Below are 20,063 nucleotides of genomic sequence, written 5' to 3' on the forward strand. Positions count from 1 at the left end.
GGGTGGGAGGAGCATCACGGAGACCCAGAGGAAAAGGCCTCTGTAGGCCGAACTTGCTTTCCACTGCCACATAATGATTTTCCACCCTGTAGGACACAGACAGAATACACAATCTGGGACTATTTATTGTTCCCTCATGGCCCTGCCAAGGCCTGGTATGCCTTCCAAAAGAGGTGCATCCACACTGGAGGAGGGACCAGCCAGCACCTGCAACCCCTGCTGAAGCCTCTGGGTTCAGGAACCTGAGCACTGGTCCTTCTAATACGCATGTTCCTATAAATACACTGGGGAGGAACTCAGTCATTTGTGTCACAAATAAGGTCAAAGGAAGTTCTAAGGGGAAGTGCTACGGGCCTACAATTTCTGTCCCCTGGGCAGGTAATAAAAGGGGGGCGTGGTCAGCATTGGTCCAGCCCCAAGATAGTACCTGGTTGTCACTACAGGGAGGGACTTGGAAGTCCTCAGAATCATGTCCTCTGCCAATAGAGCCCTGGCAGCTCTGGACTGGGGACTTAGCAATCATTGAGGAATCCCACTTTTGGCATGTTGCTGAATGCACAGGGAAGCACCGCTGGAGACTGCTTGGCATTGCACCTGCTAAGAGTGAAGACAGAATGAAACCCTCTGCTTTTTTGTCTTTTCAGGTCTCTACATTTCCATTTATTTATTCATCTAAATAAAAAGAACAAAGCATGAAGAGAATGAAAAGATAGGGCACAGGCTGGGAGAAAATATTTGTAAAACACATCTGATTAGGACTGATAGCCGAAACATACACAGATACATAAAATCCAACAATATTAAAAAAGCCCCAGTTAACAATTCAGCAAAAGATCTGGACACCTCACCAAAGAATCTGGCAAATAAACATGAAAAATGTGAGATATGATACATTAGGGAATCTCAAATTAAGATGTTTTACTGCTACATACCTATTAGCATGGTTAAAAAACAAAACAAAACAAAACAAAACACAAATGCTGGCAGGGATGTGGAGTGACAGGGACTAAGCCATCATGGGTGGGAATGCAAAATGGTACCACCACCATAAAAGACTGATGGTTTCTTATGGAACTAAGCATACTCTCACCATATGATCTAGCAGTTGCGGTCTTTGTATTTTTTCAAAGGAATTGGAAACATATTTACTCAAAACCTGCACACAAATGTCAACAGCAGGTTGACATTTGCTAAAACCTGAAAGCAACCAAGATGCCCTGGAGTCCTTATCTGGGTAAAGAAGCTGGGACACTTCCACACAACAGAATGTTATTCAGCTAAATAAATAAATAAATAAATAGGTGGGGGAAGGAAAAAAAAAGAGTCATCAAGCTGTGAAAACACATACTTGAAAAGGCTACATATTGAGTCCAACTGTTGATCATCCCCACCTATGGTGATCCAATTTATGATTTTCCTTTAGAATGATGTGAAAGTGGTACAAATTTCATACAGAATTTAAATTTTGACTTGGTCTGTTTCTGGGCTGGTGATGTGCCTTGTGATACTCTTGGGATGCTGGGCAGCAGCAGCAAACTGAAGCCCCCAGGCAGTCACAGGATAGAGAGAGAGAACAATGGTGGTCTGTGGGTGAGTCTGTGATGTTTGGTAGTTTAGCTGCCTTAAACCCATTTTCTACTTACTGATATTTTCAGTTGATGTCACCCCACTGTAAATGGAGGAGACTCTGTATATGACATTCTGGAAAAAGGCAAATCCAGAGAGACAGTAAAAAGGAAAAGTGGTTGCCAGGGGTGAGGTAGGAGGGAGGGATAAATAGGTGGAACACAAAGGATGTTTAGGACAGCAAAAGCATTCTGCATGATATTCTAACAGTGGACACATGTCATTATGCATCTCAAACCCAGCAAAGCTGTACAACAAAGAGTGAACCTTAATGTTACTATGGACTTTAGTAATAAAGTATCAATATTGGCACATCAACTGTACAACAGAAAGAAAATGCATATATAGGATGATTACAATCATGTAAAATAAAAACAGCGAACACAAACAAAAGTACAAAGCACAGTCTGATCCAGAGAAGAGTGGCATTCCTAATTTTGACAGGCCCTAAAATAGCAAGGCAGGTTTTGAATAAGATGACATTTTTAAAGGAAACATAACCATGTTTTAGTGTTCCCTGTATGCTTGGTACCAAATTTAAATGCATCATTTTATTAACCACACACAACTCTAAGGTAGACACCATTCTTTTTCCTGGTATGGGAGCCTGGGTGCCAGCCACAGTGGTCAAACTATCTAGGCTGATGTAGAGGCAAAGAAAATTTTTCTTTCCCCCTCTGATGGTTCAGTATTTGAGTCTATGAAATAAATGGACACAAGACAGATTTGCAGGAGAAAAGGAATCCAAATACATTACCAGCAAGTGCACAGGAACCAAGAAAAATATGAGACTCAAAGAAGGGCCCGATGAACTGAAGTTTTTATGCCAGCCAGACAGGGACAGGGCAGTGGGGCTCCTGGAGGGCAGGGGTTATGTGAGGTGAGGCCATGCCTTGAACAAAGGTTTTTATTATGCAGGCAAAGTCTCCTGGGTAAGAGCCCTCAGAAAGCGCTCCAAGACATCCTGTGGCCAGCTCTGGGCAGGGATGTCCACATGTTCCTCCCTACAATGAGGTAAGGCAGAAGGGGGACCTCAAGAGGCCTGTTGACACCCTGTTTACTTCACAAGCATGCATTTCCGTTAGAGTCACCCATTTCTTTTACAAAAGGCCTTCTCAGAGCTGTTCCTGTGTCTGCAGTTTCTCTGAATACTCATCTCCGAAATGTGCTGAGGAAGTGTATTTTGGGGTGGCATATTTTAGCCTCCCACGCCAATGACATCCATGTTATTCTGCTGCTCAAAAAAAGGTAGCTAGCAGATGGGGTTAGAGTAGAATTGCAGGGTCACTCATTTGTTAGTTCCTAGATCCTCCTGAAGTGCTTGGAAGTTGCTCATCCCACTGGTTCAAACACCCCCCAGAAATAGAATTTATGCTCCTATGTTTAGCGAGCTGCTCTTCCCTCACGCCCACCAGCCCCAGGAGGCTGACTTCAGACACTCACCTTCTGCTGCCTGCGCACCAGCCAAGCCCAGCTGCGGCACTCCTGCAGGCTCTGCTGCCGGCATGCCAAGATCAGCGTGTACACTGCCACTGCAGAAAGACGGCTCCTCGTCAGGGACTCTCCTGCACCCCAGGTTTCTTTGAGTGATGTGTGACCACGTTTATTCCTGACCCTGGACAAGGCTCAGGTCTCCTGGGGGTAAGTCTCCTCTCTACTTAATTTGGAATGATGGAAGCTGGGACAGGAACCTGAGCTCAAAAAAGTGAAGGATGAAGGTGGGGGAGGCAGCAGGGTCCTGGGACCAGGCCCAGGGTGGCTGTGGGGAGCAGCCGACTTCTGACCTTGGGAGCCAAGCAGGAGCTGGCCCTGTCTGGAAAGGCATTTGGGCTTGTAGAGGAGACAGAAATGGGCTCCTTGGGAGAGTGATGGAAAGAAGGAAAAGTCCAGAAGAGGGGTTGAAATAACACAGAATCTTCACAGGGAATCTTAAGATCTTCAGCCTAGCCCTTCTCTTTCTTTAGCTTCCCACATTGACAGGAAAACAAAAACAAAAACAAAACCAGAAAAGCCTTTGCTGTCTAGGCTGATGTAGAGGCAAAGAAAATTTTTCTTCCCCCCTCTGATGGTTCAGTATTTGATCTATGAAATAAATGGACACAAGCACTTGGTTGTGACCTCTGCCAGCCCTCAGGGCAGCTGGGCCTTTGACTCAGTGCTCCTCAGCCCTTGCTCTATGCAGTAGTGTTCGGCTTACTCCCTCTCTTGCAGACCCTTCCTATTTAAACTAAGAAAAAAAGGGCCATCCGGTCATTTTCCTCTTTCCCCAACAGCAGTAAGTTCCAAGGCCTGGAGGAGTCCTCCCAGCTCTGCTCTCAATCCCCTTCCTGGGTATCTCCCTTCTGCAATGGTCTTCACCAGTGACAAGAGTATTCCCCATCCATACTGCACATGGTAATGACAGTCATTTCCCATTGTTTTTTTTCTTCAGAATACATTCTCTCCATCTTCTCCAATGTCTCTGAATTATCATTCTCAGTTTTCTTTGATGCTTTCTCTGAAATCCCCATTCTGTGGGATGTGTTTGGGAGAGAGGGGCAATGAGTCTGTTTTTACTTAAGCTCTTCAGATGAGGTGACCCAAGCACTTTCAGAAGCACTGCTGACCTAACAGCTAAGCAGAACTCGTGTATTTCTCTTCCAAACCTATTTCTCACAATGGCTCACACCCATAATCTCCTCGTGACTTGGGAGTCTGAGGCTGGATCCCAAGTTTGAGGCCAGTTTCCCTAACTTAGCAAGACCCTGTCTCAGAATAAAAAAAAGGACCTGGAGGTAGCTCAGCACTTCTGGGTTCAATCCCTAGTGCCAAAGAATAAAACAAACACAAACCCTCCAAATCCCTACTTCTCTTGGCTCCTTTTGGTTAAGGAGGATCTGCAACCACTTCCCACTCTCACCTATCTGGCACCCACACCCAGGCCTGCTCCTTCCTGGCTCTTGCCAGTGCTCTCTAGATTCTCATCCTCTTACTGGATATATCCCATAATGAGTTTTTCAGAAACACAGCTTTGATGATGCCATTTTTCCCCACTCTTAAGGAAAAATTTCCCTTCTTCCTTTTGGCACACGATGTGTCCTTTGGAAATCCTTGGCAATTTTCCACAGGCAGCATTAACCTCTCATCTTGGTGACCTGCGGGCATGTCACTATGATGTAGCTGGTGGTGGCCCTCACTAGGCTGTGCTCCCAGCTAATGTTTGCAAGTACCAGTAACTTAAGCAATGCTGTTTTTGTGCTAAGAAAACACTACCAAAAAAGAGGGTGCAAATTCCTAATCACAGAATAGGACTTTAAAGACAATGGGAAGTGCCTCTTTACTTAAGGAAGATGTCAGGGATTGGTGAGTTTTTATTTCCTGTAAAGGGACAGGCAGTAAATATTTTAGGCTTTGAGGGCCACACCTTGTTTGTCACAACTATTCAACTTGGATGTTACAGGGCAAAAGCAGTACTTGTGTTCCAAAACTTCATATAATTTCCTGACCTGAGCCCCACATCCTTCAGCATGATTCATATTTATGAGCACTGTTTAACTGGCTACCCCCAAGCCCGCCCCCATGAAAACTGTATCAATACAGCAGTGAAGAGCAAAATGAAGATGGAACCGAAACTGCTCCAGCAGCTGACAGCCAAGTGCAGCTAGCACTTTGCTTATGCTGCCACCTAGTGACCGACTGGCTAATTTCAGTCTTCTCTCAAGGCCTGAACACACTGTCCTGTCTCACAGCCCTTAACAGAGTTGGGGTTTGTGCTCCTGACCACACCAGAAGAGGACTTCAATTCCATCAAAACAAAAAGAAGCTAAAGAATCATAAACCTTGAAAAATAATTTAAAGTGAATAAGCAAGCTTCAAATCACAGAACTTTGGAACTCTAGGGGACTTCAGAGATCCATGTAGCTTTCAGATGAGATGAGAGACCCAGGAAAGCCAGTTGTTCCAGATGATCATGTCCAAGGCAGGGCCTGCCTGATTCCCGTGCAAGGCTGACTGTACCCCAGTGACAGATAAAACCTGACACAAAGGAGATGTGGAGCAGCAGCCTAAAGCCACACTACCTGGGTTTAACTGCTCTGTGCCCTTGGACACTTAGCTGTTAATCTTTGTGCCCAAAGATCCCTAACTATAATATGGGGTACAGCACCTACCTCACAGGGATATTATGAGGCTGAAATGAGCCAAGTGAATGGCCTATCATCGACATTCAAGTGATACCTACCTTTACAAATTCACGGAGGAGATATGGGTGTGTGTGGGGGGAAGGAGCCACAGCTCAGTGGTGGAGCCCTTGCCTAGCATGTGTGAGGCCCTAGGTTTGATTCCCAGTGTGTACACACACACACACACACATTAAGAGCCTACTATGTGTCAGACATTTAGTGCTTATATACTTGGCAGATTTAATCCACTCCACAAAGTGTTATTATGCCCATTCTGTAAATCAGCCTGAGAAAGGTCACATTTGAGTGGGTAGGGTTTAGGAACAAAATCACAAGTCATACTGCCTCTTCTTGTAAAAGTTGATTTTTATGAAGGCACTCAGAATCAGTCAATTTCATATAATGACTATGACCTAACTTCGACATGCTAGCAAAGTGGAGCTTTTCATTAACTATTAAGTCATCTGGTGGCACTCTTAGCACTCAACAAGCCGCTTGGGTGATTGTTACTGTTTCTTCATGAGGGCTACTTCCACCATCATTCTTTGCTTCGGAGATTTTCTTTGGGAGGTGGGTGGATAGAAAGGTGCTTGGGAAAAACGTATGTGAATGTTGGAGCTTTATGGTATCAGTACTTTTTCTTTCTGCTTGCACCACTGCTTCATTTCTGAAGTCTTCCAACTAACGGGATCGTCACTGCATGCTTAAGACACACAGGGATAATAAAAACCTCTGTAGAGCCAAGCTGTTTTCCAACAGAGGGTATCTGTGCATGTTTAAACCTTCAATATAGACAGCACTGATACTCCTTGAATTTACCTGAGATGGATAAATGCTTAAAGTTCAGTTCTGAAAGACCTAAGGTTTCCTAATTCTGGAAACTTTTCCCCATAACCATTTGAAGAAACCCTTCAGAGACACCCTACTTGATTAGGATGTGGCCTGTGTGCCGGGTATGGCCATTATGTGGCCCAGCCCTCTCTTAGGAATCCAGAGGTTGTTAGTTCTGTGGGTCCTACAGCCTTAAAAGTCACTGCACTTGTTCCAGTAAAGAAGCAGATGTGGGGGCAGGTGAGCATTAAATTGAAGTTGGGGGTCCAGCCTTCATCAATGGCGTTGTCTGCACCACTTGATCTCCCTGAACCCTGAATCCCTAACCTGTAAGACAGATTTGGTCACCCATCCCCTTCACAGGTGTGGTGACCAAATGAACACAGAAGAAAGTGCAATGCAAACTGTAAAGTACTATCAATGCCTTTGGGATGTTTATATACTTTCTACACCACTGGGATCACAATGGCTCAGAGAGACTACTCAAACTGATTTTATGGCCAGCTGCCTGCATTCTTTAAAGATCTTGGCACAGACTTAACAATCATAAATGTTTTCTCTCTAACTCTTAATTTTCTCTAAATTAGGTCAGTAGGAAATAACGTCTGTTTGCTTGCACTGTCCCTGTCTCTCACCAGGTGGCACTGCTTTCCAATCAGCAATTTCTTCTGGTGAGAGGCTGGCTGAGACCTTCCACAATGGATAAACTGGAGCTGCAAGAGGAAAGAGAAAAATGATGAAGAACCACCCAAGCCCCACCTCACCCCACCTCCCACCCACCAATTTCAAAGAAACAGAATTTTGGGATGAAGAGCTTCTGGTGACCAAGTCCAGCAGTCACTGCAGATGGAGCTGTGACTGTGGGAGGGAACAGTCGTTGGTCCCCTGGAGTGTGATGTGCTGCACTTTCCAGAACTGGAGAGAAGTCTAACATCCCTGTGTTCTAAGGCTGATAAATGTTTATGCCAAAAAAAAAAAAAAAAAAATCAGGCACGTGTACCTATATTCCAACAGAGCGGGCGTGTTTTTCAAAAAAAGACAGCACTTAGGAATTATATAACTTTGCATGTATAGACCCAACAGCTGTGATTTGTACATAGTGATAACAAAATATTGATGCTAGACTGACCTTAGGAATACAAACTGTGCAAGTCAATGTTACTGGGGGTACCTGGAGGACAAGGCTGCACAACATGGCCTGCCCTCTCTGTTCAGGGTCATGTTGAAGGGTCAATAGTACTGCAGCTGAAACACGTGCTGCTCAGCTGAGTTCCTGGAGCCCTTCCTTCTCATCACAGCAGGCCTCACCCCTTGAAGCTGAAGGAATGCAGTGACCCTGTTTCAAGTCAGAGCACACACCTCAAAACTCATTTATCTGAAAATAAATGGGCCCTTTTTTGTGGGATGGGGAGTTGACATTTTCTTCTTTCCAGAAAAGATTACAGAAGGGTTGTGGTGGGGTTGAACTACTGTCACAGCTTGCCTCCATGTGGCTTCACTGCCTCAACCTTAGAATGCTTTTGTCATCAGTATGCAGAATTGAAAAGAGGTGTCTTCCAAGCTCAAATGATGATGCTTGTAAGTACTAGATGGTTCCTGTTAAAAAGAGAAGAAAGATATTTTACACTGTGCTTTAATCTCTTTAGAACCTTCTCAGAAAAAATTGATTTGTAGCATTTATGTAAAAAAAAATGTGGATTTGCCTTATGATGGATTGATTTTACTTTGGCATGGAGTAATCAGGATGGGATGACTTGGCCATGTATATACAGCTCATGTCTGCTACTAATTGGCAAACTCTCCGACTAGATTAAATCTTCAAGGGCAAGGAATTTTTTATGAGAGAATGGAGCAGAATTAACCCTAACAGAAAGAAGAACTTTATTTACGAGGTCTCTCACCACCCAAAAAACCATCATCTTCACTCCTAGACTCACACATTCTTTTCCACACTCTTTCCATCTTCTAAAACAGGAAGTGCATGGAACTTTCTGTTCATCAAAACTTGATTGGGCAAACATCTGAGTGCCTCCTCGGTGCTATTTTATTAAGTTGGGCCTTTCCTATTTATTATGGCATTTAATCGTCACAGACATGATTTAAAATAAGCCATCTCATTTAACATCCAGGGAAAATGAAGCTCAGGGGCCCAAGGTTCCTTCTCTTTGTATCAAACCTTTTCTAAATTGACTTCACTATGCCAATGCTCAAGCTTAGATGGCCCGTTCCCACTGCCAACTCTAGTCGGGACCACTGCCTCATGCTACCCATTTTCTGAATTTCCAGGCTTTCTTTCCTCAACCACCCAACGACTTCCTCAAATACCATAGTTAATGTTTTTCCACTACTTACAACTTGGTAACTCCCTATTTTTTATTCTATCAATTCTAAATTCTCCATTCTCACCTTATTTTATCAACTATACCCACAAATCTCTTAATACATTCTCCTTAATAATGTATTGCTCCCCCCCCCACCTCCCCAACCACACACTACTGCCATTTGTGTGTAACATACAACTGCCTGTTTTATGTCTCCTTTCCCATGTGGTGACCACTAACCCTGCTCACACTGTCCTGGCCTCCAGACTCACCTCCCCTGTGGGCCAACATCTTCTGGTTGCACATCCCTGTCCTTGCCTTCCATAGCTCTATGACATCATCTTGGGAGGGTGTCAGGATATGGATTCAGGAGTCTCTGGTACACTGCTGGTATGAGTATGAAATCACTTGGAAAACAATACAGAAAATCCTGGAAAACTGAGCATCTGAATGTCCAGTGATTGCTTAGATGTGCACCCTAACAAACTCCTGCATACATCAAGATTGGGTTCCTAGCAGCCCTGCTCATAAATAGAAAAAAAAATGAAAAACACCCAAATGACAGTTGACAGAATGACAGATAAACTGTTTTATATTCTCCTCCTGCCACCAAAAGAACATTTTAAGGTAGCAAAATGAATAAACATGAGGAACATCACATTGGGACATAAAACCAGATAAATAGAGCCAGCCTCAGAAGATGAGGTATGGAAAGGTACCCTTTTTATAAAGCTCAAGGAAAGCAAAAATAAGCTGTATATTTTAGGGGAAATATCAGAGGTGAGAAAACAGACAAAAGCAAAGGAATAATATAATTTAAAGCAGCCATTACCTTAGTGTAGTGGGGAGAGAGGGGACAGGCAAGGAACACAAGTGAGGACACTGGAGACATTCTTGTAATTTTGTGGGTTCAAGACTCACCTATTACATTCAGGTGTACATTTATCTGCTAAAGGGAAAAGTTGCTGCCTGTAAACAATCAAATCCTTTCAACTGCCTGGTTACAAAGGGAACACTCAGGTGGCTACAGAAAACAATCCAGTGTCCTGGGGCCTGGCCCTTCTGAGTGTCCACCACCTTGTTGAACGCTGAGGCAGGGGCCATACTGAGGTCTCAGGCAGAGCAATAGCACACTGAGTGGCTCCCACCGGTGTCTTAGACCTTATAGATGGTTTAGAACTTTGACTTGAGATTGGATGATAGGAGAGAGAACCAATGGTTTCGACATTCAATACTGAACCAAGGTAGTTCCCTGGTTGAAAAAACAAAACCAAAAAAATCTGAGGAAGTGAATTAGGTCCTTCATACTTCCAGTGAGGGAGGCCCTAAACCAGAAAGCCAAGCTCGAGGCTGACAGGACTTTGCTGTCTGCCACTGTAGCCCTGGCACACAGTGTGTGCTCAGCAGAGACAGAAAGAAGTCTCCCTTTTTTCAGTAATCACACAGATGACCTACAGATGACCTAAGGTCATTTGGGGAAAGAGTGAAGAACATCCAGATGATAAGTGATAAATGACCTTGGGATTCACTGTCCATGATACAGGGAAATGGGTCGGTTGATCCGGAAAAAAAAGAAAAAAATCACCATGTATAATATCCTACCTTTAATTTTTACAAAATTGGCAATAAGGCACAATTCTTAAGCTGTTTTTCATTTTTTTTATTGCTGTTAATTCAAGGAAAAAAGGTTGCATAAAATCCAATCTGTTCTAGAAATATAAGTGGCCTTTCCAGTACATAACATTTCAAATATCAAAGTATATGGTAAACATACAAATAAGGAGAAGGTAACACACCTCCTATGTACAGTACAGTATTTTAAATCATAAAATAAGCTCCATAAAGTACAACTGGCAAGTGATTCCCAACGTGCTCACACGTGGCGTATCAACACTCTCACCTGAACAACCCAACTGCAGCTTAACAATTAATTTAATAATGTGGTCCAAAAATACCCAGATCAAATAAAATATATTTAATCAAAATAATTTCCTTTACTCGAACTTTTTTCTTTCTAAATTAAAGCTTTCATCTACCCCTTTATAACCCCTTCCCCATAACTCCCACCCCTGAAAGTTTCAAAATGTACATTGGTGCTATAAATATAAATGCTACTTATGAAGCATTAAATTAAGCTTCTTTTTCTTCAAGTTTTTTCTTTTGTCTAGCAATCTGTTAGGCTTCTGAACCAAGACCAAATATTTAAGTTCCTCTGCTGCATACCAACGTTATTCCACACACAAAAATCTATCATTTCTGCTCTGTACTGAGGAATGGGAAAACAAAACCCCCCACCCTTAAACCTATGACTATACAGTGGTAGTTGTTCATTGCTGTTGAATGCAGCAGTCACCAAAAAATACACCCAATCTTCCAGATAACCTCAGTGCACTTTAGGAAATCAAAAATTACCTGGAAGCAATTTAGTACATAGATTGGCTTTAAAAATTTTTTTTTTAAACAGCAGCATTAAACTTAGTGACATGACACTGACATGATTAATACCATCTTAACACACTCAGAATTCAGTCTTTCACATTATAATCAAGCATAGTGGTAAACGTTTATAAAAGTGACTTTGCTACGAGAGACAGGTTAGGGAACAAATACCTGACTTTTTTTGTAGAAACCCATAGCTTCTGTTCGGATTGCAATAAACCACACACATTTTAAACACAACGTAACACTGTAACAGTTGGTATAGCAAAAGAAGAAATCTTTACTCAAGTAGTGTCTTTGAGCAGGACATGGTGGTAGACGACGAGTAGAACTGGCTGTCGACTTTCATCACAAACACAAGCACACAGAGAATGACATTCACACCAGTGTGTTCACTTTGTGTCTCTCTGAAGCAACAGGCTAGAAAAGTATGATGAAAGGAGAGAGATGTTTTTTTTCTTTTCTTTTTTAAGAAAAAGCTTTCTGTCCATAGGTCATATCTTTCAGCTTCATATGGTTTGACTTCTTCCTCTTGCTCCCACTTATTTATTTTCATGTTTATTTGGACAACAAGCACTGCATATATGTATTTGTGTGATGCTGTTTATTACATATATACATACTATCTTGGGAATTTAACTTCTCATGTAGGATTAAGGTGAAAAGTTTTACCCTCCCTTTTTATGCAGAGCAGTTTACAGAAATGTGGACAAGTACACTGCCAGGCACTCGTGCCGCAGGCCAGGGAAAGGGCAAGGGTGGCTGGCCAGAGCAGTGTAGTTTAGGGTGAGAGTGAGAAAAGCTGGGGAAGAAGCAGTTTCTTTTTTTTTTTTCAAAACCATATGACTGTCACCAGTGTTGTAAAAAAAGGTCAAATACACAGTTTTAAAGATTCAGTAAACATTGCACACAGCAAGTATTCAGTGTAAAAAAAAAAGCACGCATCAACATTTTCCTTTTGATAGTTTGTCTGAAGTTTAAGTTACATGTATCATACATATAAGCCTGTTGTTGAACCAGGAGACCAGAGGCTCAGAAGCATTGCATTCTTTCTTATTTTGGACATTGGTACAAGAGAAATAAAAACTCCCAACTGCATAGAAATCTAGGAAATGTATAGACAAAGAAACAAACAAAATACCTTTCCTTTCCTCCCCTCCAAACCCCATGACTCCCCACACTTGAGTGTATTAAGTAGGCAAGCTTTACTTGTTTCAGTCTGCAGAATCCAACGTATCATTAGAAGGGGGGAGGGGAGGTGCGTATCTCAGTCTGTAAGTGCCTAAAACGGGAAAGAGAACTGCTAAGTCACCGCTTTTAACGACACGCATCACAAACCACTACAAGATATCAAATGGGCATGCTCTTCAGAAGGCACTTTTCTAAGCATTAATACCACTCCAAAATGGCAAATAAATTATTTTTAAAAAAATAATTATATGAAGCTTGTGCTTTAAGTTTAACCTAAAGCCATCAAACTTGATCTTGCTTTAAGAATACCAAATAGATATACTCCCAAATCAAGACTTTTTTTCTGAGTAAGATATGGTAAAATGATAAAGGCCAAATGTAAGTAAAAGAGAATGGTTGGAAGTCAACACTGAATTTTGTATCTTATTCATTACTTGCATAAGCACATTTCCTTCATTTTGGTGGTAGTAACATTAAACTTAGATCTACTTCCCTTATTCCCAAACCAATGTTTATTTTGTTGCTCTAAAATGCAGTAGAATCTGAATTTCTTTTTCTTAGACATTTGTTGGGCATACACACGAGGTCAGCTGGTTACGCAGATATTGAACAGTTACTAAAAACCTTACATGTCAGATGACTAGCTTATTTTCTAGTTTTTCAGTATTAAACATTTTTGCTTCCTCTTTGAAACAGGATTGTATTTTTTTTAAAAAGTGCCATAGATAAGAGATTTAACGTTATATAATTCAAATTCCTGCTATATTCCTTGAAAAGTGCCTTTAGAATTTATTCCTTAATTGGGAAATAAATTCCTTTGACCTTCCTTGGGTTCTGTGTGACCTGGGTCTATACTAGGTTTTTCTGGTTGCAATTTATAATTTGTCACTGAAAACACATCTGTAAATGAACACACAAACAGATCTTTCTGCTACAACAGAATCACATGATCAAGAAAAGGAAGGAAGGAGAAACAGGTGAATTCAAAAACAAGTCCTCTGGGAGTTATTGTGATTACCTTGTTGATTGGCCTCCATGGATGACTGCTTACAGTCCTGTGCATAGTGTCCGCTTACACCACAATTGTAACATGAGACATTCCCATTCTTCTTGGGCCCCGAACCACTGGTGTTGGCAACTACATTGGGTGCTGGATATACGGGATAGAATCTCCCAAATCCTGCCATTTGTTGCATGCCATAGTTGGCTTGGCTCCCCATGACTGGGTCATGCACCAGTCCATTTGCATATGGAGTCTGAGGCAGAAAAAAAGGAAGTTGGTTTCCATTGCTCTGATGTGCTTGGTTGAGGTAGCTGCCATTGCAAATGGATGGCAGAGTGAAGAACGACGGGACTCGGTACATTGGTCCGGGCATTGGATTGGGATAATAGTAACTATTTAGCTGAAGGTTTCCGTTGGTCCCACAGCTGCACCTTCGCCCACAGGAACCACAAGGACCCGAGCCCATTTGCTGTGGTGGCACTATTGTGCCATTAGAGTTCGTGTTCCCCACAGCACTGATGTAGGATGTGCTCTCACTCTGCGCAGTACTGTGTGTCAAAGCTGGGCTTGGGCTTGGGGCAGGGCCTGGGGTGTGGGTAGGAACTGCAGGAGGAACAGTGGACTGGGCCTGGCTGATGCCTGCACTTGCTGGCTGGGCAGAAGTGGCTGTTGTGTTGAGCACATTGGAATTTGGGGTGGGTAACACATTGGCAGCAAGGGGAGAGCCTGGCAAGGTGTAGGAAGCTGGTGGCTGTGCAGCTGAGAGACCAGCTGCTGGAAGAACTACCTTCACATTGGTAGGCTGAGGGACTGTCCCTGTGTTTCCCTCAATTTGAGGCACCATTTGATTTAGTCCTACCACTTGGGATGCAGATTTTGTGATGGGGTCCGTAGTAGCCACAGGAGATCCTGGAAAACTACCAGGGTTATGAACAGGAATAAAGGCAGTGTTTGGTGATCCGATGCTCAGACTTCCAGTTGGTTGTTGTGGGATATTAACTGTGCAACTCTCAGAAGATCCCTGTGGTGGCGGCAATTTTAGCCTCTGAAATGTTAGGTGCAAAGCAGGAGTACTACTGTGTGGAAGGAAGGTTGATGGAATAGGTAAAGGGGAAGCCAGCAATTCAAGGTGTTTCTCTGATTCTCCAGTAGAAGCTGTTGGCCCTAGGAGTCCAACAGGGGTTGAATTTGTGGATTCCCTTATCGCAGAAATAGCAACAGGACTAGGAACAAGCATCCCTATTGTTTTGCCATCTGCAGATTTGGGTGGAGGAATGACAACTTCAGACTTCTGGGCACCGTTGTGCATGACACAGTGTAAAGTTGGCATAAAAGGAATATGTGGATACTTGGGCGAGTTCAAGGGATCTTCTAAAAGGTTTCCATTCTCATTTCCTAGTGAAGCGATCTGAACAGGTGGCTTGACAGTGACAGTCTGGTTGACAGAACTATAACCTGCAAACCTGGTTGTTGATGGATTCCCAGAATCCTCAGAATTGCTGTCTGAGTCTAAAGAAAACAAATACAAATATATATTAACCCAAGCATAACTGGAATCTTTTTAAAAAATATATTTTTAGTTGTACATGGACACAACACCCTTATTTTGTTTATTTATTTTTTTATGTGGTACTGAGGTTCGAACCCAGTGCCACACATGTGCTAGGCAAGTGCTCTACCACTAAGCTACAACCCCAGCCCATTAAATCTTTCTTGATAGAAATAAAAATTAAGTATATCTAATGTTAGCTCTGAAGTATAAAATATGTCCCTCTATCACCTGTTCTGACTGTCCAAAATGACCTTTTAAAAACATTTGTCTTTCTATGGATTTATTTTTAAAATATGGAGATATAAGCAAAATAATAAATCAAAAGGTTATTTGGAGACTGAATGAAGCCCAGTATAAAATGCAGACATTTATTTACTACCACCTTATTACCTTATTACTAAGAAAAGTATTAGCTATTTTTAACCTTAATCAGTTTTAGGCAATCTACTTTTTTCACATTCTGCACTGTCAAACCCAAGATCTTCAGTTTGTCTCAGATAAATTTTTTTTTTTTTTTGGTGGTACTGGGGATTGAACCCAGGGCTTTATACATGCTAGGCAAACACTCTACCAACTAAGCTATATCCCCAGCCCTAAATGATTATTTTTTAAATGACCTCAATCAAGATAATATTTAACTCAAACATCTAAAGGTAGAGAATGAAAGAGTTTTTAAAGAATACTCTTGCTACTATATATTTCTTTGTGTGTGTGTGTGTGTGTGTGTGTGTGTGTGTTTCACTAGGGATTGAACCCAAGGGTGCTTTAAAACACTGAGCTCCATCCCAAGCCCTTTTAATTTTTGAGACAGGGTCTTGCTAACTTGCACAGGCTGGCCTTTGAAATTGCAATCCTCCTGGCTCTAGCTTCCAAGTCACTGGGATTACAGGCATGTGCCACCGTGCCAGGCTACTATTTCAATGGAGAAAAGAAAATTTAAAGCCACTATTAGTCATAAAATGAATATCCTACAATACAAGAAACAAGGCAAATATGGATGTACTGCCATTTCCCCAAAATCAAAACAGCAAACTGGCAGGAAAAAAACTATACTGCACTTGTTTTCACTACTGCATCACTTTTATGCTTACACACAGAACTATTTGGTCTAGATTCCTAGATTTCCAGGCTTTTGGTATAAGGGGGACAAAAGATGATATTGAATTCACAATGCTTAAACATCATGAGCCCAGATATTGCATCGATGCATACACAGACCATTCAATTACATGTAGTGCCCATTTAAAAAACTTTCTGTTCATAAATATAAGCTGAATTGCACTTGGTACTTAATGACAGAGAAATGTCAAAAGTGTTATTAACTGAACTACTTTAATTTATATTAGAGAAAACATTCAATTAGTGAATGAATGGTCCTAGCATAAATATCCCCTAATTAGTTAATAATTGGGGTATTTCTTACCAAGCTTTGCAAAGCAAAGAGTTTCCCCAAATCAAGAACCTATTTCAGGCATTATATCAATATTATCCCATTAGCAGATTTAAGGGCAAAAATGAAGTCCAAAAGAAGCTGGACCGGTCAGTGAAATTTCTGTATGAACTAAGCTTTGTTTAAATTTTCTTAAGTCATAGCAAATGGCCCCATGATTTTAAATGGTCCCAAGTAGTTTTCTGAGCATTGTAAAGACTCATCTAGATATTTAGACTAGGCCTTATTCCTCTTTTATACTGACTTTGGAAAGCATAGTCTCAAGCAAAACTTCACAATGACCAACAGAAAGAACAAAGGCACATAATTTTTAAAGCAACCTTTGCATGTACTTAAAACTTCTAAAAATGATCAAAACTCTCCATCACAATGTATATTTCCCCTGAGTAGAGAGAGCCCTAAGTGATTCTTTCATTTAAGAAAGGCTCATTTTTTTTTATTTGTTAACAACTGAGCCTATATGAAAAAGGCCATGTTCCTTCACACAGGCCAACTGACTTACACTATCTGTTGACAGGAAAGGAATGCTACAAAGTTACCCAAGTATCTGACAACCAAGTCAAATCTGATGAGTGGGCTAAAGAATCACAAAATTATTTGTACAACCAACAGAACCAAACACAGTATGCAATGAAACATAATAAAAGTTTGTCTATTCTGGGGAAGGCATAAAAATTTCTCTTATAGCTCTGTGAAACTATTTTCGTTTTGTTCTTTTGTGAGGAAGCTACAGAACAGAAGTACAATATTGACTCAGATTAATAGAACCAGTGGTAGAATCACAACACCACAGCATAGCTCCTAAGATATGACTGGACCGGCAATATAGAAGCTAACGTCCCAGAGAACTACACACTGCTCAAACAAGAAAGGACTTAGCTTTTTAAAACAGTGGATCTAAGGATCACCACAGAGAAATCACTTGAATTTGCCCCCCACCCCAGTAGGGGTTACACGCTAGGACCAAGATGTTAATAATTAGATGTTGCCAGCATGTACAAAAATAACAACATCCTCAGCCAGGTGTGGAGGTGCACTTATAATCCTAGCTGCTCAGGAGGCCAAGTTCAAGGCCACCTGGGCAACTTCATGAGACCTTATCTCAAAATAAGAAATAAAAAGGGATGGGGCGATGTAGCTCAGTGGTAAAGCAACCCTAGGTTCAACCCCAACAGCCACCCCTTTCCAAAGAATGACATCCTCTATTAAATGTGTTTTTTTAAGATCTTACTTTCAAACCAGAATGGTAGACTAAGAAATTCCAATGACCCACTATATAAAAGTAATAAGAACCACTGTAAAAACTATCGAACCTTTTTAGAACCATGGAAATTAACTAAAAGGCTTGCGGCAATCTGAGGAACATTTACCCAAGGGGGAAAAAATAGCTGAATCTCATAACAGAGAGATTTATGGCCTTTTACTTTGCCCTACCCTAATCCCATCTCTTTCTCCAGCTCTGAAATAGCCCTGTAGATTAATAGGTCCTCAATTATGGTTGGTAAAAAAAACTAGTAGCATAGCCATCTCTAGAAAGAACCTATGTTTGGTGTTCCTCCAAAGCCCCATCACTAAAAAACTGTCAATGTGTGACTTGTCTATGCAACTAGTACTCACTCTGTGTTAAATGGTCTCTTATCTACAGGACACTTGTCATAATTTATTAGTGGTTAACTACTTAACAATGTGGCTGCCTGAGGCAGTTACCAGTTGGGGCTAACAGGAAACTAACCAAAAAGTCATTAAAACTGAAAAACTGGGGAATGAAATGTCCACAGGAGGCTTTGAAAAGCTTTCTCATATTACTGGGAATGGTAGAAAGCTATGCTCATGCCTATGGGCTATGTAGAGTCCCAGAAAAGACCCAAGAAGTCTTCAGGTTCTCACTGTTGGCTGGCTGAGTATCTGTGCAAGGAGGAAATGAAAATGTAATACACAGAGAAAACAAATAGTAAAATGGCAATTGTTAACTATCGTATCAGTATTTACATTAAACATAAGTGGACTAAAAACTCAGATCAAATGATAAAGATCAACAAAATGGATAAAAACCATGAACTAAGTGCTACATTGTATGCAAGAAACACATCTCAGATTTAAAGAAAAATAGGGTGGTGCACACCTGTAATCCTAGTGTCTTGGGAGGCTGAGGTAGGACAATCAGGAGTTCAAAGCCAGCCCTTAACAACTCAGCAAGGACCTAAGCAACTTAGTGAGACTCTTTCTCCAAATATAATATATAAAGGGCTGGATATGTGGCTCAGTGGTTAAGCACCCCTGGGTTCAATTCCTGATATGTATGTATGTATGAATAAATGAATAAATAAATAAACACACACATAGGTTTAAATTAAAAGAATTAAAAATAGGTACTGTGCAAGTAGTACCTCCGAAAGACCTGGAGTGGCCATATCATTATCAGACAAAAGAGACTGTGACAAAAATTGTTACTAGAGACTAAGAAGGACATCTTATGATAAAAGAATCAAACATAAAAACATTAAAGTATAAATACAAGTGCACCTAACACACAATTTTAATTTTTAAACACTACATACTGTTATGATCCTGTCTTCTATTCAATTTCATGTGCAGTGAAATAAATCTATAAAATCAACATTGCTAGGAAATTCTAAGGCAATGGTTTTTAACATCTCCTTCATAACAAATTTAAACTTGATAATGGGGTTTATAGAACAAAAAATTCTTTGTAAGAGAAAATAAAAATTTCCCTCCACCCCACCTCTCTCTATTACCCCATCCTAAAAGCAAACCTCTGTCTTTTTCTTCTTCACTTTCAAAACTTTCTCTTCCATCATGTCGTGGACTAGACGGAGAACTGTAACTCTCTGAAGATGTTTCTCCACATGTGTCATGTCCAGATCCAATGTCCAAATTCACATCTAAAAATAATAATTCTACTTTAAAAAAATCATGTTAAGTAGTTACATTAAATTTCAAATTAAATCATTAGAAATTATGTGTAGCTATAAATGTATATGTTTTTCAGTTTTTCTACTTAAAAAGTTTATTTTTGACCTAGGTAAAAATTTATCATTAAGTGACTGTTTTAACTGAAAATAATAAACATACTCTTAAAAAGGCATAAAAGAACAAGTCAATCTATGGACACACACAAAAAAATCAGAATTTAAGGTTCTCTGTAGGTTTTTGTAGGGTCTATCCAATAATACCACTTAAAAAAATTTTTTTTTAGTTATAAAAGGACACAATAACTTCATTTACGTATGTATGTATGAATGTATGTATGTATGTGTTGCTGAGGATTGAACCCATTGCCTCACATGTGCAAGGCAAGTGCTCTACCACTGAGCCACAACCTCAGCCCAATAATACCACTTTGAGCCACGTTCTAAGTCTAGATATGATAATTTCTCATAGCTTGTCAGAAAGTCCTTTTAAGAACAGAGTAGACTTCCAGAAAGCCTATTCAGTAAAAATTACAAGGCCCCATTACTTAAAAAAATAA

At 41.0% G+C, this 20,063-nt stretch overlaps 1 protein-coding gene, 1 long non-coding RNA gene and 1 other non-coding gene across 14 annotated transcripts in view; 1 reads left to right on the forward strand and 2 right to left on the reverse strand.

The window, feature by feature from the left end:
• Positions 1 to 2,740: 2,740 nt before the first annotated feature.
• Positions 2,741 to 7,392, forward strand: LOC125617702. The gene is made up of 3 exons (XR_007348784.1): positions 2,741 to 3,267; positions 3,900 to 4,020; positions 7,256 to 7,392. It is a non-coding gene; the product is annotated as an uncharacterized LOC125617702 (long non-coding RNA).
• The window catches only part of Zcchc2 (zinc finger CCHC-type containing 2), a 55,560-nt gene continuing 41,489 nt past the window's right edge, over positions 5,993 to 20,063 (reverse strand). For 4 of the 12 annotated variants that reach the window (XM_015482178.2, XM_048806116.1, XM_048806115.1 and 1 more), the window contains 3 exons: positions 19,348 to 19,476; positions 13,587 to 15,080; positions 10,584 to 12,659 (listed from right to left, as the gene is read on the reverse strand). In XM_015482178.2, coding sequence (XP_015337664.2) covers positions 12,592 to 12,659; positions 13,587 to 15,080; positions 19,348 to 19,476 — 1,691 coding nt within the window. In that variant the 3' untranslated portion in view covers positions 10,584 to 12,591. Of the gene's footprint in view, positions 8,214 to 9,210; positions 9,326 to 10,583; positions 12,660 to 13,586; positions 15,081 to 19,347; positions 19,477 to 20,063 lie in introns of those variants that run through there. The other 8 variants (XR_007348780.1, XR_007348778.1, XR_007348782.1 and 5 more) reach the window with 8 other exon arrangements.
• On the reverse strand, positions 15,640 to 15,712 carry Trnaa-agc. The gene has a single exon. It is a non-coding gene; the product is annotated as a tRNA-Ala (tRNA).

Source organism: Marmota marmota, unplaced genomic scaffold (assembly GCF_001458135.2).
Source record: "Marmota marmota marmota unplaced genomic scaffold, marMar, whole genome shotgun sequence".
Taxonomy (NCBI): domain Eukaryota; kingdom Metazoa; phylum Chordata; class Mammalia; order Rodentia; family Sciuridae; genus Marmota; species Marmota marmota.